This window comes from Triturus cristatus, chromosome 8, assembly GCF_964204655.1.
Source record: "Triturus cristatus chromosome 8, aTriCri1.1, whole genome shotgun sequence".
Classification (NCBI taxonomy): domain Eukaryota; kingdom Metazoa; phylum Chordata; class Amphibia; order Caudata; family Salamandridae; genus Triturus; species Triturus cristatus.
The window spans coordinates 1,369,332,916-1,369,359,657 of record NC_140591.1 but is presented as its reverse complement, the minus strand read 5'-3'; the positions used below and the strand labels follow the sequence as shown (position 1 = coordinate 1,369,359,657).

The window sequence follows — 26,742 nt, the reverse complement described above, 5'->3', positions numbered from 1 at the left end:
ATGGGTGTCCTAATACTATGGCATCGCTTTGTCTGATTGCTAAAGCTGTCGCTGCCACTGATTTCAGGCATGCAGGCAAAGCCTGAGCTACGGGATCTAATGTACTGGAAAAATAAGCACATGGCTTGCGTGATCCTGCTTGATCCTGAGTGAGTACTGATAAGGCAGTACCTTCGCGTTCTGTAACAAAGAGTGTAAAATGTTTGCTATAACATGGTGTTGCTAAAACAGGTGCTTGACATAAAGCTTCCTTTAGGCTTTCAAAAGCTTGTGTATGTTCCTGAGTCCAAGGGAGAACAGTCGATGTGGCTGCCTCCTGTGTGGTTAACTGAATGAGTGGTTTTGCTAGAAATGCGTACTGAGGGATCCACTGCCTACAATATGAAGTGAGGCCTATGAAAGCCCGCACCTCCTTTTGTGTCTGGGGTATTGACATGTTAGCAATTAACTGGATGCGATCTGGTGTAAGCTGCCTTCCCTCCTTGGACAGCGAGTGACCAAGATAAATAACTCGCTGAACACAGAATTGCAGCTTAGAAGGGGACACCTTGTGCCCCTTGTCGGCTAGGAAATGTAAAACTGTCAGAGAAGCTTTTTCACATTCTGGCTCGCTTCTCGCGGTGATCAGCAGATCATCGACATATTGAAGCAGTGCAGTATTGACTGGCATGTGGATACTGTCAAGTTCTCGTTTCAGTGCTTGGCTGTAGATGCTGGGGCTTTCTGTAAATCCTTGGGGAGCGCGTGAGAATTTAAAGCTGCGCCCATTTAAACTGAATCCGAACAAGTATTGGCTTTCCGGATCTATTGGGACGCTGAAAAAGGCATTCTTGAGATCAATTACAGTAAAGAATGTTGCTTCGGAATCAATTGCTGTCAACAATGATGATATATCAGGGACCACAGGGAATTGTGGTACAATACACTTGTTTAGTTCACGCAAATCAATAACCAATCGGTACACTGGTGGAGCAGTAGGATCAGTTCGTTTAAGAATCGGAATTATCGGTGAATTACATACATTGGAGTCTGTTTCTACAACTACTCCCTGGGCAATTAGTTCATCAATGATTTTCAACAAAGCCACTACAGCATCATGCGGTAACTTGTATTGTCGCATTCGTGGTAGTACCACTCCTGCTTTCAATGTAACTCGATAGGGTGTAATGTTCATGCAGCCAACATCCGTAGGGCCTTGTGCCCATAGATGTACTGGTAAAATCTGTAGTCGGGGATCCATGTCTCTAGACACATAGTGACCTTTAAAATCACGCAAAAACAACCTTACTCCTTCCGGAGAACAACATATTATGGCTCCTAGTGCTTTCAGAGTTTTAATTCCTAACAAATTTTCTGGGCATGATTTAGTAAGCAATAAATCTGTAATTCGTGTCAAAGGTCCTATCGTAAGTGGTAGAGGCTGTGATACTTCATTAACAATAGGTTTTCCTGAAAAACCAAGGGAAACATTTTGAGAGCCTGAGAGGGGTGCCCCTGGAACTTCACTACGTTTTATGGTTGTTCGACTTGCCCCTGTATCGAGTAAGAATTTTCTATCTTGACCTAATAATTCACTATGTACATAAGGTCCTTCTTGATCTACCGGAATCTCGATAAGCGGTAAGTCAACTTCCCTCTCTAGGCTGGTTCATGCGTAACGCTGATACTCAGGGTATTCATACTGTGCAGTCTGATACATTTGTTGTGTTGTGGTTTGTGTGGCAGTAGTAGGCAACGGTGGTGCAGCTGGCACAAACTGTATGGGTTGCTGTGAGGCTGGCATAGACTGTTGCTGAACTGGCACGGACTGTCCATGCTGCATAGCTCCTTTTTCATTCTGATCTTGTCTAACTAATCGCGGTCTCTCTTTTGCAATACCTGTAGCTATATTTCGTTTCAGGACTTGACAATCATGTACATAATGGCCTAGTTGTTTACAGTAATTGCAGGTTCCCTTTACAGGAACTGCAGAATCACCAGAATGTGTCACACCCTTTTTGTGACCATCTGCTGGTACTGTCTGAGAAACTAGCATTTTCATTTTTGTATCCTTCATGCGTCTATGCTCGTGTTCTTGTTCATCCCTAATTCTATTGTGATGATACTGTAACATTTGTAGCATTTGCGACGGAGTGTTACTTTGCCAGGTACTCTCGAATTTCAATATTCTATTCTTTACTGGAGGTGGAGAATGCATTTTCCACTAATTTTGTCACAAATAAATGTGGATATGAGTCACTACTTGCTTTTATACCACTATTTATACCAAAACATTTTTCAAATCGAGCATAATAATCGCTTGTGTCTTCATCTTGCTTTTGTTTGCAGGCTGTGATTGCACCCCAATCTTCCTTTTTTGTAGTTAATAAACGTGGCAGTACCTGTACTAGTAAACCTGGTAACAGTTTAACTTTATCCCCGAGCCCTGAACCTGCAGCTCGGCCCCTTTCTTCCTCTGCTAATGCTGTCCAGTCTATCTTTTGGTCTCCCACTTCCCACTCTTTCTCTTTCAGTTTTTCATATATGCCAGCAGGCAAAAGCACCTTTAATATCGTCATAATATCAGGAAAGGTGTACTCTCCCATCAGTAACATGTCTTTAATTTCTCGGTGGAAACCCGCTGGGTCTTTATCATGGCTAGGTACTACTTTCTTCATTTCTAATAATTCCATTTTTGATATAGGTGTGTAAACAAATACACGGTGAAACTCATTGTCTTCGCCTTTTATTGGGTGCACTTCTCGTAGAGGATTTTGTCTATCCATGTAGTACGGTGCTCTTTCTCTGGGGGGCAGGGAGAGAGAATCTGGATTTACAAAAAGGACGTACTGCTTACGTGACACTAATATCTCTTTAATTAGCTTGTTACTAGAACCTCTCCATCTGTACGTAAGTAGTTCCGTTAATATATCAGGTAAAGGACCAGGGTCAGCATGTTGGCTCTTATATAATATGAGGAGTTGCTGAATCATATAGATTCCAGCTAAACGTTGTTCATCTGTACTGAGGTTGAGAAACGTGTGTGCTACGGTCTCATCACCGTATTTTTCAGGACTAACAATCCAGTGAACGGCTGATCTGGCTAATTCTTGCTCATCCATGGAATCGAGGAGGTGGTAACCTCTTCGTTCTCGTAGTATTTTATCTGCGGCTTGAAACGAATGTTCAGGAGACTTCAGATTCATTACAGGCGTCGGATACGTTCTGCTATTATTTGGACATACAGAGTGTATTGGATCAGAAAAACATCTAGTATTTTCACAAGATCTTCCTCTGCCTACATAGGCTATGGTCTCTGACTGTCTTGCAGAGTCCCCTGATTCGGACACTTCATCTTGCTCAAACTCGTCTGTTCCCAATCTCTCTTCATGAATACGCTCTATTTCTTTACGTATTTTTCGGCACATGGCTATTATACAATTTTGCTTATCGTGTCTCCCTTCTGATATATTCTGACTCCATCTTGTAAGAATAAGCATTGCATTCCGGTCTACCCCCGGACGATCTTGATTTCTGATCACACAGTTTATGAGGAAACGTAACAGTTCCCCTTGTATCTCTACTTTCTGGAATTCCATAGCTCTGTTAATACATCCTGGATCTCGTCCTGTTTGAACAAAATGATATATGTTATCTAGATGCGTAGCCATCCCTGGTAACCTTGCTAAATACTCTGCGGCTCGTCTGATACGTAATGATGCCAGGACCATTTCGTCCTCTTTACCAACCACCGGGTCATATCTACAATTTACAAGAAGTTCCTTAAGCGTACGTTCATTTACGAACTTAGGTGTACGTGAATGTGCTGACTCTTGAAAAACAAGTTTATTTATTCTAGGTGGTGTAAAAATACTGCTAGCACCTCCCGTGGCCCCATCTGGGGCGTCGGGTGTGAAAGGGTTCGTCGAACGTGATACAGCAACTATGGGTGTCGATACCCCTGTAGAGTCGACTGCGGAAACAGATGCGGAAACAGATGTGCTTGCCGATGCTTGTATCGGGACTTGCTGTTGCACGGGGACAGATACCTGATCCTGACGTTGAACCCCTCCGCCAGACGGTCTATGTGGTGTGGCGTTAGCATACTCGGGGGCTGCATCGTCTAGATATGAGGAAAGGAAAACATCTTCTGCGGTTCTGGGATGCCCCTTTGGATGTACCTTAATTGGAAATAACGGGGGTGGCAAGTCTTTTGGCACCTCCGTAACAGCCTTAGGTAGTCCTTCGGCTAGAAGGGGATACATACCATTCATAAGAGCATTTCTTTGTCTATTTACTTGTTCTGATTTCACTCGGATACCTTCCTCAATTAATAGATTTTCTTGAACTTTATTTGAACTTTCTTTACTCCTCTCTTCTTGTCTACGTGCTTTTTCTGTTCGTCTGTGAGATTCTTTACGCCATAACTCAACGGCGTCTTTCTGTGACTGTCTGACCTTTCTTTTCCATAACTCTTCCTCCACTTTCATGATGCACTCTGCATCCCAGGTTCCCGCTATGGGCCACCTTTGACTTTCCGGTAATCCTTTGGTATAATCTACCCATAGATCAAGAAACAATATGGCATCTAAGCCATGTTTATGGTACATGAAATGTCCTGGAGTGTCTCTAGGAGGAATAGGAACTGCTTCTTCAAGCACCCCTTTTCTGGTAGTAATCTGTCTTAACTTCGAGAAGAGCGGCATATTGACAACTGACCTGATACTTACTCTTGAACTTACTTAATACGAGAAACACAATAATGAACAGTGAACTATGAACAGTCATTCATACCACAATATGCAAGACATTTTCTGAATACTTTAAACATTAAACATTAAACATTATAACAATGATCGACAATGATGACAGTCTGCCTAACTAATCACCACGCTGAATTCTTGACAATAACTGAATACTTCGGAATACTTGATATACTGCTAAACAGTACATATACACTGCTAAACAGTGCAGACCGGATTTGTGTACCCAAATCCGTCTTGACCGGCACAACCTATGTGCGCGTCAACACGCCTCCCCGGCGATGGTACTCACCGAGTAGCTCCTTGAAACGGAAGGCCTCAGAGAATGGGCAGGACTCGATAACTGCGGACATCGGACCCTCTGGACGTCGGAATTTCGGAAAACCTGGTGGGCCTCTGTATACCTCGGATCTTGCTCTCTCAGCTAGGCTCTGGTCGGGATACTTCGCACTTCTCACCGCCTCGTCTGGGTTGATCGCAGCCTCAGTCGCCCCCGCTTGACCGGAGGGAGCTTACAGGAAATCCTGCTGGTACGCGTTTATGGTCCGTCCAGCTGTGGCAGGAGACCGGGCCTGCAACGCACCGCCGGCGCGTGAGATGAGAAAGTGTCCCTGTTCGGGCGCCATTATGTGGTAAATAAAATAAATATTACCGGACTGAATTTCATGCGGAATCTTAAATTAAAGTAAATAGCTCAAAATAACAAGAGGCAGAATCCGTGGTATAAGAGGTTTCTAATGGGCTTTATTCCATTCAAAATGGCCGACTCGAGTCGCGGCCCTCAGGTTCCGTCACCACGAAGGTTCAGGAAGTGAAGTACAATAATTTATTAACAGACATGTATTTTTATAATAAGTACATTACAATGAAACGAATGTAGAAGGCGTAACATTTGATAAGAAAAATGACGTGACAGTGACATAATCGAAACTAGGCGTAATAAGGAATAAAAGAAACATGATTGGTTAGGATTATCAGACATAGGTGGATCTATAAGATAATACTTGGCATAGATGCGCGCGCAGCAGCATGACGTGTAATTGACGTGCAACTAGGGGGTGAAGGGGACTTGACATTTAGCTCTACATGTGGAGACGAGAAGTCTGGGGTTATGTCAACCTAATCCCAAATCATATCTAACATCCTATGTTTAAAGAACTATGTTATCCACAAGGAAGAGACTCTCGGACAGAATCTATTCTATACTGACTGTGTGCGTGTACAAGCGTCTAAGTGTCTATATGAGATGCGAGGGGCAGAAAACTTTCCATGGCAACAGGGCTATGAATCACTTGCAGGAGGACGGAAAGGCTGAGTCCTTTGCTTGTGAGCTAAAGGAAATGTTTACCTAAATCACTGGACAGGAATGCATCGGCTGAAGAGCAAAATAGATAATTCGAAGGTGAAATACAACTTCTTGGCAGACAGGCGAAAACTGGCCGAGGCAGGCACCGTTAGCTGCACAGGGAGTAGGACAAAGTTCATGGATACAGATGCGAGCTCAAGCTGAAGCTGTCAGAGACAGAGAGCAGGGAAAGGCTTTGAGGACAGAATCGGGCCTACTCGCCTGAACTGTAAAAATGGAGTAACTTAGCCATGTAAAGTCGGTGGCCTTTCATACCTAGGAATCGAATATCCAGCCCATAGATGGCGGATCTGACAGAGAACATGTTGACGGTAGACACACATATGTTTGCGTCTTAGAAACTGGAACTGGAGGGAACATACATGTACTTGTAACATGCATATAGAACCGTTGGGGTCCAAGATAGGGGACATAACTGATCAGGAAAATCCACATTTCCACAACCCAGTCACATTAAGTTGGGCCATTTCTACTTCCAATAGGTGAGCCTCTTGGAGCAGAGTGACGCCAAATTGTTTAGCATTCAAGTAAGTCTGGGTCCTCTTTCGCTTCACAAAGTGAGCTAACCCATCAATGTTCAGTGAGAGGACAGTCGGTGCCTCCGTGCAGGCTGGTGTTGAGATAGTCATGTGAACTGGGTCTTTGGGTACTTGGTCTTCAGCATGAGAGGGCATCTGAGGTTGATAGGATATCCTGAGTGATGGAGGGGGAGTTGTGGTGGCGGTGTGAGGAGTTCAGGGTATGATCCATTCCAGCATTTGGTGATCTACTCTTACTGTAGCCTGTGGACTGTTTCCCCATTCATACGACTGGCCAGGTCAGGGCTATGAAACTCAGAGAGAAGGAGTCTCAGGGGCGGCGGGAGGGACTTGGCACCTACCCTATCCCCAATGCCCAGCCAGATGGGTATGAAGTGACCAAGGCTTGGGAGGCAGAATAGTGTGGCCATGCATGGGTGGCAGGGGTGTATAGATAGTGCAGCGATGTCTATTTGCATGGCACTCTGATGCCGGCAAGTGTCATGTTCGTGCGATATATAAAACTTTATAAATAAATAAATAAATATGTAGTTAATGCAATGGAAGAGACAGAGTGATGGAAGATTCCCACCCCTTACTAACCATTGTGTACTTGAGTCCAGCATGTACATAATAGAAAATAAACATGCAAATTCAATAGAGCCCTAAAAACAGAGAACATGCTAACACAGTACCAGAAATTTACTGGAAACACAATAGTTCCGAACTGAGCATCTACAGCATGTTGATTATTGCTAAACTATGTACAGACATGTTCAAGGTCAAACACATGTCAAAGATGCATCTGCATGCTTAGTATTGCATCCCATTCCGAAGCAGCAGTTGTGGGAGCTTGGTCCCTTGCCGATTCAGCAGTTTTGGTTGGAGCAAGTGGCATCTTTTTAATACCGCTGTGAACTTCATAGGTGACTTATCTTGGCTGGGGTGATAGTCCTCTTAATTGTGCGGGTTGTGTATTTGCTATATACCTGCTGTGGCATCAGCAGTGGGCACTTCCATATATGAGGAAGCATCTAGGAATCTCTTGGGATCCTCCGGGTCGTCATATTCTCTTATTCTGCTGTCTATGGTGATAATCATTATAGCAGGATCCAGTAGGCCATATTTAATGTTTCAGCATTCTTATTATGGATGTAGCACTCTCCTAATATTAGTGTAAAGTGAGTAGTCTGCCAAGACATTCATCATGAAGCGATTGAGACAGAAACGGCTGCTGTTTTTCTGTGCCGCCTGCAGTATTGCACTTCCATCTCGATGCCTATGAAATCAAACGATTACAAGGCGGGACACACTCTCCCTGTATGGGCCCTTTGGATCTCCAGTGGTTCCTAAAAGTTGTTGCCCAGAGGCCAGGAAATGAAAGATGTCATATAGGTCACCATTTCTTCCTGTTCTGCTTCCTCTTGGATGCTGTAAAATCACACATTATGCTTGGAGCGATTTTTCAAGTCTGTCAACTTGCGTCACAGGAACCAAATCTCCTGGTCTCATTCTGAAGCAGAGATCCGTTTATTTTCCGCTTCCACCAGTCTTTGTACGGAAGTGTCCAGATGTGTGAAGAGGGTTGATTTCTTCATCATTCCATTTTACTTCATCAAACATTTCAGTGACATTGGGCTCCACTTTCCCTATGGAAGGGCTGATGTTTGATATCTCCTTCATTTGGTTGTCTAATGTAGCTTCAGGGGCTTTGGACATTGTTCCTTGTGACAAGGGTTTCCCATCTTTGTAGCCTTTGAGAACGGCAGCTGGCTCGGCAGTGCAGGCACAGACATATGGGCTATGAGCTCAGGGCACCAATAATATCAAAATATTCCAGTGCATTTATGTGGCAGTATCATGCCTCCACCCATTGAGAGTATGGTGCTGTGTATATAGAATGAACTGCATTTAAAAGTTCAAGGAGTGGTTGTAGTAGCCTGGTGTGGACAGAAATCATCGGGAGTGGCCTCTGCCTGTTGAGGAAGAGGTTTCCATCAAAGAGAAGTAGGAGGGTGTACAGATAGCAGGCGGCCTGGAGCTTGCCAGGGTGTCTACTGGAGTGTCATATGTCACCAGTATTCTATTGTTGTGAAGCGATGTGCACAGGGGTTCAGTTTTCAGTCTCCTCTTTCTCTAGTTCAGGAAAATAATATCACAATGGCCTCTCCACTCCTGGTTGTAATGGTCAACAATTCAAGTTGAGGGCATAGGAGTGGGCATTTAAAGGTGAATTTATGTGGATTTCACGCGACCCAAGCCTCAATCGGACATCATTATGTGGTATGTCAGACCCACTTCATCTTGTCTTCAGCCTCCGCCACAGACTTTGGGTGACGTTAATGTGCAGTCTAATCTGGAGATAAGAATGACGTTATTGAGGATTACTCCATCTCCCTAAACCTAAGATGCCTATACTGCAGAGTGTGAAGATGACATGGCAGTGAGGAAGAAACCAGTATTGGTTGGATGCTGTGCAATGACCCCACTGCAGCCAGTGCAACCACTACAGCGGACTACCACAAGCTCCAGGATCCTGCGTCGCAGATCGGGGCAGATGTATATGGCCGCCACCTCCTCACGCACAGTAGACAGACCGTGGTCACTGAAGCTGGAGTCCAGATGAAAAGCTCTGTTGAAAAGTTGCATAGTCAGCCCCTCTCGACTAGTTCAGGAGTCAACGGATGGGATAGGAGACCAAGAGAGCCAGGGAGCATTATGTGGTCATCAGCGCTCCAGGGCACGGGCCAGTGCAGCAGGTAGCGGTTTCATCCTCAATCAAGATCCGTGCTGTCATTCATTGTAGGTTGGGACCCCAGGGGAAAGGGCTCGGCCCAGATACTGTTTCACCCTCAATGAAGGAGGGCCGTTCCTAACTAGCACAGACTCCGCCCTCCTCTAGAGGTTTCACTTTTGAAAACCAAGTTTTGTATTTTGCAGTCTAGAATTAAGTGATTTAAGAACAGTTGAGTTGAATAGTTGCTGTTTATATTTCCTCATCCACTGGTAGATTGCCTTATCACTTAGGGATTACTTGTATCACAGTTTAAGCAAAGGCAAAGGGGCACAATTGGTTTCAAGCAAAGTTCAGAAAAGCACTGAGCTGTCTAATGATTATTCCGGCAGGCAGACCACCACAATTTGTGAGCTCCAGTGTTAAACTTTTTTAAAGTATTGCAACTCACAGGCCACTTGCTTGTACAAATATAATCACTCCTAAGTCAAAGGTAAATAGCAAAGTTCCAGGTTCGTGACTGGTGAGTCTTTTAAACAAATTGAGCAATGATAAAGCTAACAAACCAGTCAATCCTCGGCAGTATTAGTGATGACAGACTGTTCTTACAGACTCTGTAGAGGGTTGAGTGAGGAACTCTGCATACAAGTATGTATCCCTTTTTTGCACGCTGGCATAACTTTATTTCTGATAGCTCGGAAAGCCCGAGCTAGCAGTAAGCACCCTGGCGTCCACTCTGCCGTGAACAGTGCTTCCACCACAATGAGAGAAGTGCCTTTATAGACTCTGTAAAGCAATTTGACCTCCCTCTGTACACTGTTCCATGAGCTAAAATGCATTTTGATCTTTAAATACCATGGTCTATTCACTTCTTACAATAGGTACAAACCTTTATGTTACACATTGTAATTCTGTTATTGATGTTAGTCAGTCACCTGTGTTGATCAAAGCACTTAAAAGCACAGATGTTTTAACAATATAAATCGCTTCATTTATCAGCATGTTTTGTGGGCTTGCAGTAAATTTAGTTTAAGTAGAAGACGTCAAGGGCTGAAAACTGATGCACTAAAATGTTTGTTTACTGCACAATGCAAATAACTAAAAATCAACATACAGTTTAGTAGCTACGATTTTTAGGGTTGTCATTAGATAGACCTAAAATAAGGTATATGTGCTTTCAGTGAGCCCTCTTTATCCTCTGATCTGTAAAAGGTTTCATTCATTTTACTTCCCCCACCGCAGAATACAGCAGAGAGGAATGGGTCAGTTCCCTTCAGCCTTTGGCTCCCCTCTCTGCGAGTGACAGGAATTTGCTGCTGCACAAAGTGCATATCTCCCACAAGTGTTGTCCCCTTCCGTGCTATGAACGGGTGGGCCAATGTGTCATTTTTTAAAACACAGATGTTTTTCCCCTTTTCAACATTTCTTTATTTTTTTTCCATTTGTGTGGGCTTAGCAGTTCCCCAAAAGCTGACAAGGCACTGAATCGGCTTCTATCTTTAAGTGGACGTTAATGCTAGTCCAAGGTGACCTCCCATGAATGCCTGTGTGAGCCCTCACTCAGGTGGCCATCTTTGGATAGTTAATGTTGCACTTTATTTAAAACCATGTAACATTTGCACTAGGCTTGTGTGTCTGCACACACAGGTCACCATCATTGAATAGTGTTTCATAAAATGTATATCTTGTGATGGTTTTTATTTCGCCTTATAACAAAACACATTTCAAGATGTCTCTTTCATGAGTGCGCGTACATGTGCACACAAAGGCAGCCATCTTAGAATTTTTTATGCGAAAGTCCAACAGAAACCATTAACAGGACGCCACCCATACGTTTGCAAACATGTGCATACACGAACACCCATTTCGAAATGTGTTTTTCTTACTTTAATTAAAACCATTCAAAGAAGAAAAAAATTGGCAAAGCCCATCTCTGCAGTTAAAACCAGAACTATAGGATTTTCTAGTGCTTAATAAGAATGTTGTTCCCTAAATCCTAACAAAAGGCTAGAATATTGTAGATGGGAGGCATCAGAACCTTCACTTTAAAAATAAATGAAGCGGTAGCATATCTCAAAACAAAAATAGCAGCGACATGCAGGCTAATGAACTACACTTGTAGTTTTTTCACCACGGCTAAGGAAGTTACACAATACTTTTTGGTTTCATTGATGAAAATGGTAGCTGGAGACAGGAACACAGGCAAACATATTTGGATGGTGAGACTAGTTCGGATGAGAAACGGAGAGAGTGGGTGGGAAGGAACGGGTGCATGTGTCTTTAATACACACAGTGATGAGTGTGGTTGGCTTGAGGGAAGGAGAAGAAATGTAGAAGAGGCTATGTTACAGGGGCAGTGTATAGAGTTGGGAGTGTGAATGAAGGGGGCTGAAGAAAACAAAGGGTAACAGGAAAAGATCCTGTAGGGGAGTAACAAGGTTACATCCATGAAAGAAAATCACATAAAAATTAAATACTATACCAGATGTTTCTTATAGATGGCACTAATGGTTAGAAAATTTAAAGGACAGGAATAATAAGTATAGAGGATTGAAGGGATAAATTCAATTTTGAATCCATGTGGTCACATTAATTTACACATTAATCACGGGGCTAATGTCTCCTACATTTGCACACAACCATTCTGTTTCATGGTAATGGATCCTTTTAGCATAAATATTTCAACATATCAGATCCTAGATAGCCAATTAACAGGACGATTCAAGTGTAACCATGCACAGGTCTAGCTGATACAAAGTCTCTAACAGAAAGGACAGCAATGCGAATCACCACTGAATTGCATATTTTTGCTTAATCAGAGAACATGTTCAACATACATTTTGTTAGAAAAAATAATGTGTCATGTCAGATGTATGTTTGTGCCCATTTTAAATACATTAATCTCTTTGAAGATGTGCAAGAGTAACTCACTGCATGAGGAAAAAGATGTGAAACAAAAGAGCTGTACTTCTCCTATTAATCTACACTGTCAAAAAAGAGCATTAATGTACCTTTATCAAACAGATTTAAGGGTATTATGAATCCCCTTTGGGTTCTGTCCTCAGAGACAAAACGTTATTTCGAGGGTTCCGTATTCTCTATGATAACTCTAACATGTTTTAGAATTTAGCTTTCAAATTCTTTCCAATGTTGCTGTATTTAAAAGTAAGAAAGAGGTAGGTCTTCCTGAAAAACATTACTTCATAATAAAAACTCTTAAGACTGTCTTTGAGTTTACAGCAGTAAAACCACTATGTTGATACCCAAGGGTGCATGTAAATCTGTGAATGTGGAGAGCGTGCTCTCTCACATTTATTTACAGATTGCAATGTACTTAATGGTGATAGCATTGAGGAAGGTGCCTGAGGGAAGCATAAACATATTAGTAAATGTTGGGAAGTACAGGCGTGTTTACAGGGAAGTGGATTTGGTTCTGTTGCCTCTGACATACAGGGAGAGGCAGTGGCAGAGAGAAAGGAAAGATTAATCAAGCAAACTGGAATTTTTCAAGCAAGTTCCTAGTGAGAAAGCGATTGTGTGTGTGTGTGTGTGTGTGTGTGTGTGTGTGTGTGCGTGTGTGTGTGTGCATGTGTGTGTGTGTGTGTGTATGTGTGTGCATGAGTGTGGGGTTCTATAATGCTGAAAACAAAACAATCTCAAAAACACCACCAAGGTGTCCTGTGACTGAAACAAAGATGAGCCTGAATCAGTCAGAAATATTGTAAGCAGTATTTACATCAATGTGTTACAATGTATTATTTGTGATTTATTAATCCTGTGTTTTACCTCATAATACAAAGTGTTATGCCTTATATAGCGAGTATGACTATCTAGCCACTGTTATACATTTTTAAATCTGTATTCTTCATGTGAAGCAACACCCTGTGATTACAAATATGACTGCTGTTACAGGCTTCTGCTTGCTTGATCAGCCCAGGAAACAGATCTTGGGTCCAGAGGAACTTCCAGGACAAAGCTATGATGCTGTTCGTCAATGCAAGCTAGCCTTTGGCCCAGAATATACTGTGTGTCCTGCTATGGATGTTTGCGCCCACTTGTGGTGTGCTGTCGTTCGCCAGGGTCAGATGCTGTGTTTGACCAAGAGGTTACCTGCTGTAGAAGGGACGCCTTGTGGAAAGGGAAGGATCTGTCTGCATGGAAAGTGTGTCGACAAAACAAAGAAAAAATTCTACACGGTATGTTATGGTTAAATCTTTCACATTACCTTTTTAGAGGCTGTCCTAAACCTTTTCTCTAAAGTCACAGTTCTTTTTCTATTGTCATATGCATTCTTCATTCTTACTACATTTTGACTGTGGTAACACAAGATAACGCAAATCGGATCTCTGATTTATTCCTTTCTAGCTCTTAGCGATAATGAAGAATATGTAGTTTTTCTCAGTAGCGGCCAGCATTACTCGCAGGTGGGGAGCAGGAGCAAGGGATCACAGGGTGGGGGATTCGCAGGGGTGTTGCGGGGGTGATCGCTGGGAAACAAAAAATACATTTTAACTTACCTTTCCGCCGGGTCCCACGTCTTCTCGGCTCCTGCTCTCCTGCCTCCAACAGGAACTGGAAGAAGGCAGCCAGGCCCCCTCCCCTAAGCCAATCACAACGCTGCAAGCAGCATTGCAGGGGTGTAACACAGGCCCCGCATCCACCGCGGTGCGGGGGGCCCCCAAGCTCCAGGGGGCCCCCTCAGCTCAATGCTCCGGCCCGGGAGCTCCTGATTGAGCCCCGAGGGGGCCCCTCCACATACCTTGCAGGGAGGCCCCCTCAAGTTTCATTACGCCACTGCAGCATTGTGATTGGTCGAGACGCCTCCCAGCCAGGGGCTAATGGGGTGGGCATTTTCTCCTGCATGGAGAATGGCAGAGTGCACATGACTGGTTTGGGTGGCACAAGAGGGCAGACCAAGCAGTCTTTGTGCACTCAGGCGTGGGCAAATCACTCCTCCCCTGCCCTGTTCAAAGAGCAGAGCAGCCTATCAGCCCACCCGCAATGCGCAAAGCAAACATAAAATGGTAATAACTAAAAGTTATTACCATTTTATGTTTAGGCTTTCTCGCACTTCGAGACAGCAGTGGGGCGACACTCCTCCACCCTAGTGGAGGAGCTGCCCCTAGTTTTTCTATTTAAAAAATACGTTTTTTAATTTTCTATCTCCCAGATATGCTGTAAGAGTCCTTGCCCTCATCTTGTCTATTTTCCACTTTCAACTATCATTTCCATATCCCTCTGCATGAAATATGTGCTTCATTTTGAGATCTGACAGCAAACAGTTTTATGGTCTTGATGACCTCATATCATCAATCCTTAAAAAAAGTACAGTATGAAGCTTTTCTTCCTCTGGGCAACAATGTCCACTAACTCCTCAATAGAAAGGGTCAGGATCGCTCACTTTGCTGGGACATTTCGTTCCATGTGGCTTTTATTTTTCTGGCTACTCCCTTGCAACGTACTAACCTATTGTGGATGATTACATTCTCCCATTTGAGTTCCACGTAGGCACTGGTGAAAAAATATTAAAGTAGTATTGTGACTAGATTACAGATGCAACATGATACTTGACTTGTAACTGAGAGCCAGAGTGTATTATTTGAGGTATTTACTTCGTTAACACAACAACATTTTAATTGTTGTTCTTGTTTAGTACGTGCATGCTGTTTTGATGCCTTAGCATTTCATAAAGGCACAGTGCTATTTATTAATCACTTGTGCATTCATTCATGTATTTTATTTTGCTTCCATGGTATCATGGTATAGTTACATCTTTTGTACACATAATATTAACCAAAGTGAATGTGGGTTTTGTTTAAAGAAGCAATGAACACAATAGTGCTTAGTTAAAAGTAACTATATTACAATATTTTGATATGTATGCCTTTAATGCTCACCACTTACAAGACTGTCTACATATTCCTTTTCAAAATACTCTTATTGGAAAAAACATCTCAGCTCTGCTAATGCAGCTTGTTCACATTCCATATTGTTGTAGCCCACCATGTTTCTTCATTATGGAGATAGTCTTTCTATGATGCTGGGCAGAACACACACAAAGTTGCTCGATTATTACCATACATTTTCAATATAAGAATTGTGATCGATTGGGGTGCGCACCATTTGTTGATTCTTCTCTTTCTCAGTCTCTACCCAACTTTGAGTATGAACATCCTCTGCTTGTATTTAGCAAGTATGTGCATTGTATAAAATGACAGCAATTACCATTTTTCAAACTACTGACCTTATTGAAATATTCCCAACACTGATTTGTCTACATTAAAATATGTTTTTACTGTCTGTAGACTCTCCCTTCATCACATTTCTCCTCTGAACCGGATTTTATACTTTTCTATTTATATACATTTTATCAGATTTTCACTCACACATCTTTCCAATTGTCATGCCTCCATTGTCTAGCTATCGATTTTCTGTGTTTTCCCTTCTTGAGAGGCTGGAAATAAATTTAATTTTTCAGATTCTGAGCAGTGAACATGTGTGGCTACTTTACATAGCAGACCTTCAAAAGAAGATTATTTCCATTACGAGTACGATTACGAATTTGTCGGTCTGACCACCAGCCCGTCATTGCGGCGGTCGGGAGTACACCACCCAGCCAGCAGCATCCCAACCGTCATATTATGAGTTGACCACTGGGCTGCGGTGTTGTGTCAGTGATGGCACGGTGGTGGCATGCTTTGGCTCATAGAGAGTTGTAGCATATGCCGCCTCAGTGACAGCGCTGTTTGCACATCAGTGCACTGTGTACCATGCACTAGGTCATGCATGGCACACAGTGAATGCACGACAGTGCAAGCAGAGGGGGTAACAACATGTGACCCCATGTTCCCCCCATGGACTAAAATACCTTGGGGCTCTTTTGGGGGCCCCTTTCCCTGCCTTTCTGCCAATCTTTTCATGGTGTGTTCTCACCGTGAAAAGCTCTACACAGACCACCGCTTTCCCCACTGCTGCCCCTTCGGGATCCAGGAACTTGTGTTGGGCTGATGGTGGTCCAACCGTCAAACTCGTAATTGGGCGGTCGGACCTCCCGGGTTGCAGCAGTCAGACCGCCATACTCAGAAAAAGGCACAGAGTCTGATTTACAGAGGTATTTACTCACCTATTCAGCACTTAGATATTACCTAGATGTATAAATACACCTACTAACCAGTGCAAACGCATGTGAATGATTCACAAACCATGAATTTGCAGTCATAAATTGATTTACAGGGGCAAGTTGTCTCTGTTCCAGGCCATGGACTCCTCAAGTGAATATCTGCAAATAGCGAGTATGTAACTTATCACAAATCTTTGTTACACATTTCTGCGTTGCCGTAGCTAGTGGGGTGGGGGGATGAGCAAGTCATCTGTCGTCTGGCTATGGCGGAGGAGCGGTGCCTTCTCTGCCAGCAGCAGCAGCTGCAAAACTTCAAAAATAAAACTGCGTCACGTCTAGGACGCCACTGCATCAAAACCTTATGCCTGCTTCAGCAGGCGTAAGGAGTGACGCAGTGTAGTGGGAATAGGCCTCAAAATGCATTGCTAGAGTTGTGCCATGCTTGTGACACAACTCCAGCAATGTGTGACTTTTGCCCCGTCAGGTGCGTCAGAATTTCTGACGCATCTGTCAATCCTTGTGCCATGGTGCCCCGTATTGTAATTAAGGTGCATCCATGGTGGTCGTAAGGGTTTCTCAGGGTACCACAGGGAAAGTGACGCATCTCTACAGTTGCGTCACTTTCTTGTAAATGTGCCCCAGAGAGTGTTTCTTAGGAACCAAATTGCAAACCTGCACTAAACTCCATAGTGCAGTGGCCAAAAGTCCACACTCTCCTTATAACTTCTGCGCCTGCCACTGTAGACATTCACTTTTTTGGTGATCCCCGATAAACGGTAGAGCCTATGGCCTTGTCACATAAGGCTGGACTTCACAAAACTGTTAATTTGACTGCATTCTACAACCCAGTGCCATATGTTTGTATTTTAGATGTTGAATTTAACAGAACTGAGCATGTGGAAAGGCTTTACACATGCTAAATAAAAGTTGTCCTGGAATGTTGGAGCCAGAAAATCTTTACCAGGCATTATTGGCCCTGAGCCACACGTCTGTCTGTAGTGGAGCTGTCAACGTTCCAATGTTCAAGTGTTACTTTAACCCAATTTAAGATTCTCTCATCTATTCAGAGGTAAACATCAAAGTCCATTTGGGACGATTCCCGCCTACACGGTGCAAGTAATGGGCACACGTCCTCCGTGGGATACAGTAATAGTCTATAGGCAGCCTGGAAGTGAATTAATGTTTGACAAGTGCCCTGCAGACCTTTCAGCACATTAGCAAATGGCGCAGAGGCAGCTGTAAGTGCCCTAGCTTGGGCAGGATCCACTTTATTAGGCGGCAGTCTTTTTACGTAAAACACCCATGGCATTCCCTTCAGTTCCATCATTACAGATCAGAAACCCAATGTGCTTCTTTGAGAAGATAGCATCACCTAAATTAGAACATTCTCATAGTCAAGTGATTTCCCGACTGGCTAATGGCTTTGTGAAAGGGGTATATTATCATCTGGCATCCTTCAAACTGCTGAACTGCAGAAGACTCCACTGAAGTCATGCAGTAATGATAGCAGGGACCCCCCCCCCCCTCATTGGCCCCCCCACCCCGGGCAACCAGCTCTCTCTGCTCCTCAATTCGTGCGAGCATGTGAGGCTAAAGCGACAAGCATGCATTACTTAAAGCAGTGGGAGTCAATTCCGGATTATCAAATAGGCAAAGTAGGTACCGCCTATGGGCCCTACTCCTTTTAGGGGCCCCGCCACAGCGAATCAAAATAATACTGATTTGATCTTGAAAGAAAATTACAGTCAAGCTTTCTTAAGTAGTTTCCAATTAATTGTTGTTTAGTAACATTCGTAAATGTTATTGTTCAGATTTGTGTAATAAAATTGGGTTATTAAAATTGTTGGTTGGTAAAATTAAAAACGTATTAGGAGATAATTTGCTAAATTTGCATGGGGGCGAAATTTCGACTGCCTAGGGGCTTCCACATGGTTTAATGGTGGCAGAGAGCCAGTGATCATGCAGTATTGCTAATTAAAACAATTCTTTCGCATGATCTTGCATGGGAGAGCGGCTGAGGGGCAAAGGATTGGTTGGGGTCTCTGAGAACTGCCAAGAACATATTGATGAAACGCTATATTTACAGAAAATGGCAATACAGTGCACTATTGCTTACAACGATGGGGATATTATTGTGTATTGGAGTGTTAAGCAGGCAGAGGTGCCTTGTGGATTCACCGCGCCAAGAGGGGATTCATTCTGCAATGTGCACTTAGAAATAGCACTGTTCACATACATGCAATTTCGGCTGCGCCAGTACGATGCTTCTCAACGGCTTTTACTTTACTGCTGAAAGTTTGGAGAAGGGCCCATTGCCAGATGTTCGCTTTCTGGATGGCCAGCCAGATGTTGAGCATTTTTCTGAATTTTTAAGTAATTGTATTATTCTAAGATCTTTCAGTAGCTTTCCAAAGGATGAAAGCATGGGTGAAGTATACCCACCTGCATAATCTAGGCTGCCGGTGGCGTGGAATTAGGAGGAGTTATATCATAGGGTATAATGTTTAATTTTTTTAAAAGTTTACGAGAGAGGAAATTAATAGAGAGATTCCACTATGACCTGTTTGCTCCACACTAGTTAGATCCTTATGTCACGCGTAATGTAAGTAGGCAGATTGAGTGAGTCTTTGCATCAGTTGCTTCATATTATTAAGGGCCATCATGCAATAAGCAAGCATCATTTAATATGAGCGCCCCCATATATTGTTTGCATGAAATGTAAAATTAACTGTTTACTCTTACTGGACACGGTAGCCTTTTTATAAAGGGATAGCTGGATAAAGGTCGAATTTAACTAAGGGTCACTATTTAATATTTCTGTGGATTGATTTTAAGTTTAATTTTGCATCACAAGTGATCAGTGCTTTCATACCTTTTGCTATACATAGAGTAGTGGCTTGGTTTACCAGTGATCTACTGACATCCCAGATCTCTAAGCTCTGTGAAATTGATACCCATTTTCCCTGGGATATTTCATATGCACGTGTAAATTTGTCTTGAAAGGAGTGTGCATGCCCCACATGGTTTGATGAGGTTCCCATGAGACTGCATTGTTTATGCCGTGTTGTTTCTGTTCCAGGCTTCACATCATGGCAACTGGGGGCCGTGGGGTGCCTGGGGACAGTGCTCTCGCACATGCGGAGGAGGCGTTCAGTTTGCCTACAGACACTGCAACAACCCAGCTCCACGGAACAGCGGGCGGTACTGCACAGGGAAAAGAGCTATCCATCGCTCATGCAATGTAGCGCCTTGTCCAGCAAATGGTAAGTTCGCTTCAAAAAAGGCTCTTGTATTATGACATAGAATCCTAAGGTGATGATGACTCCATTTTACAACCAGAGAACATCATAAAGCTGTTATTGACTCATTATCCATTTGATGGATTGAAATAACTGCTTTAAAACTGGTCCATAATTGTCTATTCAAATAAACATTTTTCAATAATTCCCTGCTGAGAACAGACATTGCACAAGTTAACATTGTAACTTGGTAGGTGCAGAGGCTGTTAGGTACCCCTGGATGTTTGTAAGAACCTTTAGTCCAACTGGTATGGCTCATTGTGAGCGCCTATATGTGCCAACAGACAGCCACTGACAGCTCAGCAGTGTTATTTATGTAATTGAAGAAGACCCTCACTGGTCCTCCTCACAACTCCTGATGTGTCTTACCGCAGAGGGTGTGTGGCATTGTTTCCTCAGGGTGGCTAGCCATGACTAGACTCTGTTTATTGTGTCCATAGTGGAGTATAGGATGTTACTACGCATGCTATCACATCGCGTTCCTTTACAACGCCGTCGTTACAATGACCACGTTGTTATAACGCAATACCTTTACAACGCAAGTTATTAGATCGACTTGCTCAAGGGGGCGCACTGGACTTAGGAATAGTAAAATTTACTATTCCAACTCCAGCCTGCGCCACAGTAGGGAAGGTGTTGGATTAGTAAATTATACTATTCCTTATGTTAGACTGCCCCCTACAGAAAGTCGATCTAATGACGTGCATTGTAAAGACATCGCCTTCTAACAACGCGGTCGTTGTAACGACCGCATTGTAAAGGAACTGCAATGTGATGACTGCGTTGTAAACGCTGTCTCCTCCATAGTGTAGTGATTTGTAGGGCTACTGGAATGTGGTAAGGGATGCTTTACATGAAGGGAATAGCACATGCTGGTCACCAGTGCTTACTTATGCTCCAAAACTAGAAGTATGGTCTGAAGGTGGCAGGCGAGAGAGGGATGTTGAGAAGATACTGCATGAGATGGTAACTGTTCTGCCAGGCTCAATCCTGAAGTTACTCTTTTTATGCCACTTTTTCTTGCTCCCATACTACATTGAAAGTTGACAGGTGCACAAGTGAAGTTAGTACATTTGATGAAATGGCATGCTGCATAATTGTATGACTTTTAACTTAGAGAAAAAAGGGCTAACTGCCAATGTTGTTCCTGACCAATGACAAAACAAAGACGTTTGTTTCATAGGCATTTTATGTAATTTTAGGGAGAGGCATGTGCCTTGACATTTCACTCTGGTCATCAAACTGTCTCTTTCTGCTCAACGTTTTAATGCTCAGGACTGAAATCTAACGTATACAGATTTGTTACAGGTGATGTCATTACCTGTTGACCTTCCTTTGTGTTTAGACTGTTGATTTGTCACTGGCATACTGTGTTTCAATCCAGTCCTTCCTTGGAAGGGGACTAAACTGTACTTGAAGCTGCTGTCTGTCTTCCTGCCTTCTGGTGTCACTCCACCTCCCATTTTAATGAAGGATTTGTCTATCTTCTCGCGATATTATGCTTCTCTCTCTTCATCCCTCCTACTAGTGAATCTCACATTTTAGGGTGTGTCTTTTCTCTCTTCCAGCTAACTAAGATGAGAGGTTTCTCCTATCTGTTAGCAAGCTTCATGTTTATGGCAAGTCTATCTGTGTTCCATCATAAAAGACATTTAATTCAATTAATGATCTATCTGTTTTCTGTCCTTCTAGAGTTTCTCTTCTCCCTGCTATCTAAGGCACATACTTCTACGGCATCTCCATCGGTCTTCCCATCATAAATGTTTTCTTTGTGTACGGCTTCTGTGTGCAAGTTTCATTATCCAGGGGCCGATTCACAAAACTAACTTAAGACAACATCCTAAATTTACTACTTTTGGTATTCACAGAACTTAGGATTTACTCTTAAGTTTGTCTTAAGACAAACTTAAGACAGACTTAAGACAAACTTAAGACAAAATCCTAACTTAAGTCTGTCTTAAGTCTGTCTTAAGTTTGTCTTAAGACAAACTTAAGACAAAATCCTAACTTCTGTGAATACCAAAAGTAGCAAGTTTAGGATTTTGTCTTAAGTTAGTTCTGTGAATCGGGCCCCCAGAGTGTATCCATCTGCTTACCCACCTTCCAAGGTTGCACCTTCTGTGGCATTCCATTGTTTTTCCTTGATGTTGTCTGAGCTCTGGGATTCACTAAGAGCCAAATCACCAGACAACTATAAATTCTTATACTACCATATTCAGTAATATTAAGAGGAGATGCAGGGTCCCTAAACTTTCCTGCATCTCTCTTTCCCAAGGTATTGAACTCAGGCTGGCTCTCTCTTGAATTTGAAGACACTGCACATTGAATGATACACATGACTTAGTTTCTAATGCAAGTCTATTGTGTTACTTTTAAATCAAAAGTTGCATTGCTCTGAACTTGTGCTAGAAATTGTCATTTGTATTGTGTCACAGGTAGTGATTATAGAGAATATGGTTTTTAGCAGTAAATAAATCTCATATTTAACAAAAAAGTTAGATAATAACTATATATGTTATGTAAATACTGGGACTTTTGTCAGGTGCTTAGCACATACATCAATGCCATAGTAATTGAGGTCAGGATATCTAGGCTGGAAGTTAGGCCTAGGTGCTATTACAGCCATGCTGAACCTTTTCGCTGAGACAAGCCTTATGCTTCCTGGGCAACAGTGCACATAGATAATGGACATACACAGGGTATAGGCAATTTATCACATGATGGTAAATTGCACATGCAGTTCTTTCACATGGGCTGACACAATGTACCAATCGTAAGGACTTTGACATTCGGTGAAGGCATACTTGTATTATTCTTGGCGTTCCTTTGACACATTGGACCATTATTAGACCAGGACATGTCAATATTTTGACCTATTGGGTCACTGTTGGAAATGTTACTGTAATGAGTATTCCTATAGAGGATTTGCTCTTGTGACCATTATGTGTATGATGGAGTTGTGGTTCATTCAGTATTGTACACAGTATGAACTATGGAGCAGTGAAGCAATGCTGATTAACTTGAATAAATGCTACTACCTTATCTGTATCTTTCATTGTCATTCAGCATGCCATCAGTCTTCAGCTGACTCCAGTTTTTATTAATGTTACCTACATTTTGTGTAAAAATCAGTCTAACCAAAAACCCTCATTGTTCTCCAGCCAAATCCTACAGACAGGAGCAATGTGAGGTGCGAAACGGCTACCAGTCCGATGCCAAAGGGGTGAAGTCCTTTGTAGAGTGGGTTCCCAAATATGCAGGGGTGCAGCTTGCGGACGTCTGCAAACTTACTTGTCGAGCCAAAGGGACTGGCTACTTTGTGGTATTTTCCAGCAAGGTAGGTGCAGATTCAATGTTTATGTGTTAAAACATGACTAATTCTTTAATGAAAACATTATACAATTTGCATATCATTCAGTACAAAGGTTTGCCCATCCTTGATCTTTCTAATGACATATTCCAGGCACTGAAGCTAGACCACCCAGCTCTGTCTGCTTCAAAATACTGTTTGTTGACACTCAGCTGACAGCTTTGTCTTGTTCTGCTGGTTCTTTCCATCAATATATTTGGTGCTGCAAGTCTTCTCAAACATGTTTTTCATTATGTATTAACTATAGTCTTAAAATGCCTTGTGAACCTGTAGTTCTAAAAAACAAAAAAGTAAATACTCTGTGCTAAAACAAATAACAGCAACAGCTTGAATACATTTTAAAAAACGTTAAAGTGAACGTGTCTTCTTAAATGTTTCCTAAAATCAGTTTTGCAACTGAGGTCATCAGGGAGATAATTAGAGAGTGGAGACTACTGGTAAGAACCACTGTTGCTGATCAAAACGTTTAAGGATATTTGCCACAATGTTAGACTTTTTTTAAACTACAAACAGCAAACTTTCAGGGTACCTTAATTTACAACAATTCTCTTATACATGAAGATAATAATGGTTTTAGATTCTAGAGACTTTCTCCTCTCTGACTGTGCACTGAAAGACATTTTGTGCCATACCTCTTGAGAGCGCTGGCTCTCAGGTACTCTGCATGATTGAGAGAAAGCGCCCATGCTGGGTAGGGTGCGATGTTGTCCCTAAGAACAGATGCATCAATGCGTCCCTAAAGATAAGATTCAAAACAGCATTTCAAATATCACTGAATAATAAAGACTGACTCAAAAAGTGAGTTCGAGATCAGTCATTTAGAAAACTATGAATGTTTAATAAATATTAAAAGTACAATATAGAACAGCAAAAATATAGTTGCCTCAATAAATCAGGCATGAAGTTCAGAAATTATTTTCGACATGAATTTATAAAGATAGGGATGCACACCTTTCTTATGCGTTGTTCTTTTATGTTTGTCCATCTTAAAACTGAATGCGTGCAGTTTGGCTGGTGCCATGCCCAAACGGCACCTGGATAAATAACGATCACTGCTCGACACACATTTGTTTGACAAAGAATATGAGGCCGGTTGTTCTGCAACGGCTGTGGCAGTGACCCCTGACGAAGGGCAACAGCGGCCCGAAATGCATTGGGTTTTAAAACAAACAGCACTGCCTAAGATGAATTTGCATTTTTCGTGTTTTACGCCAGAGGTTCGGAGGGCCCAGCCTAAACATTAGAAACTGTGAAAATCGGCAAAATCACTCCGCGTGTGGAGGAATAAGGTTGAAATTAAGATGAATTAAAAAAGTTTATTATATGGATTACTATGGGTTACATGAAAAAATTGGAATGACTAGATGATGGCTTAGCAGGCGACTTCAGCTGTGCGTTTGGCCAGGGGAGATGGTGCCCCCGAGCAGTGATCGTTCAGAAATTATTTGCCATGAAGGCTCTCAGCATTTAAAATAGATGAAGGAATTAGGAAAATCTAAAAACTAAACTAAGTCCAGAATGTGCAGCACATCAATAGAGAAATGGAGTGCATCCCTAGAAAGACCCAAAATAATCCAACTCACTCCATGAAACGGGGCGTTTTATAATGTGTTTCACCACGGAAGGCAATGGAAATCGTAACGTCAGCATGGATTGAGCAAATGTATCAATACATTGTCAGATCACAGTCCAGCATTATAAAACGTCATATATTGGCACCGTCCTAGCCTTATCCCCGTAAATAGAGAATATTTTTCACCGTATGACATAATGTCATTGAAGATGTCAGAACAAATCTGCTGACATCAACAGTGGAAAGTCTCATAATGAGTGGACTACTGTGAATGAGAAGGAAGAGTCTTGAAAAGTATCTAAAGGCTTCATCCATAGTTCTTCGAGAACAGCCTGTCAACACAAAGCAACAGCCCACATTATGCTGCGTGCAATATCAATGAGAAATAAACACATAATGAAAAATATGGATACCCCAAAAAACAAAATGGTGTCGAGCCCTAGTTTGGGTTATGCCAGGAAAACATAAATCTGTACATCATAGCATTATCATTTCAGTTTCGAAAGTTTCATGTCAATAAGCAAATCAGAAATTATCTAACACCATAAAATCAAATGTAAAGATATGCTCAGAGACTGACATCTTTACCTCAATGTACTTTTGCTTTCTTTTTAATTCACAAACATTCCCTGAATTACACTTCATCTGGGCTTCTATTTCTATATATAGTGTTTACACACATAGAGGAATGGATCCCACTGTACTTAGGAACATTTTTACCCCTTCACATACAAATTCTTTTTTTATGTGGCGAACCCCTTCCTCTGCACCCCCAGCAAATATGGGAAGGTCCATTCCATTTCCTATTCTATAGGGAAGCTACTCCATGCCTTGGCTGGATTTACTTTCCAACCATTGCCAGGGAGGGAGTAAGCTGAATTTCATTTTTTGAATGCTTATTAACATGGTTGTGGATATTCACAAACTAACCAGGCAAACCCAAAACATGCAATGTAATGCCCAATCGTACCCGTGAGTTGGATTTACTACTGTAAATTTCTTTGCACTGATGCCGGAGAAATCTGCAGGGGTAAATGCATTTGCATCTGCTAGGAATCATACTGATAAATTCTGGCACGGATAAATGAGATATTTTCAGATATAAACGTACCTCTGTAGATAGGGCCATGTATAGCCTTGGAGGATATCTTTTTAACCTAAGCATACCTGTGGAAGGGGACACTAAAGCAGCTTGTATTTATAGATAACAACTATATATATATATATATATATATATATGTATATATATATGTGTGTGTGTGTATATATATATATATATATATATATATATATATATATATATATATATATATATATATATATATATATATATATATATATATATATATTAGCAAATAAAAAAGAATAAATCATGGCAAAAATATCAAACAACAGTCATATCCACATGAGAAAACAGTTCATCCAAAAAATAATTCTTGAACTTTCTATGCTGTGGTTCTTTAAATTTCAATAACCCATAGCTACCTAAGGTCACATACCAAGTGGTGGTACAATAGATAAACATGTAGAATAATTTGTTTATGCTCAGTTAAACTCTATCATAAACTCTTCATATGAGATACTTCCAGAGCATATTATATAGTGGGTATGAGGGACCCGGTGTGTTGTGACCGCTACTATTGTCCACAGAGATCCTAATGCCTTTTAAGCATGTGGCAGCAGTTCAGGGAGTTTGCAATATCAGTGTTTCACATGCGTGGTAGACACAGCCTGTCACTGCCAGCAGACAGGCCTTGTGGTGATGGCTTGTCTTCATGGGGGGGTTCTCTATACGACTGAGTCTATCCCTCCTTCCACTACTAATTTCTCTAGGAGCTAACTATGGGTCTCACCCTAGATCAGTTGTTCTATAAGGGTGGCCAGGTTTACCCTTCCCAAGCAGGTCTACAGACAGCCCTATTATAGCCAGTAGAAGAGTAATTTACTAGGAGTAGCAGGATCAGTTGTACCACAGTAAGATAATGGCAATTGGTTTCTCTGATTCCTGCCCTTTATAGCC

General features: G+C 42.1%; 1 protein-coding gene across 1 annotated transcript in view; it reads left to right on the top strand.

Annotated features, from left to right (window-relative positions):
• Window positions 1-26,742, top strand: part of ADAMTS5 (ADAM metallopeptidase with thrombospondin type 1 motif 5) — a 100,345-nt gene that overhangs the window by 56,953 nt on the left and 16,650 nt on the right. The window contains exons 4-6 of the mRNA XM_085623082.1: window positions 13,273-13,556; window positions 19,560-19,743; window positions 22,941-23,116. Of these exons, the coding sequence (XP_085479208.1) occupies window positions 13,273-13,556; window positions 19,560-19,743; window positions 22,941-23,116 (644 nt within the window). The remainder of the gene's footprint in view (window positions 1-13,272; window positions 13,557-19,559; window positions 19,744-22,940; window positions 23,117-26,742) is intronic.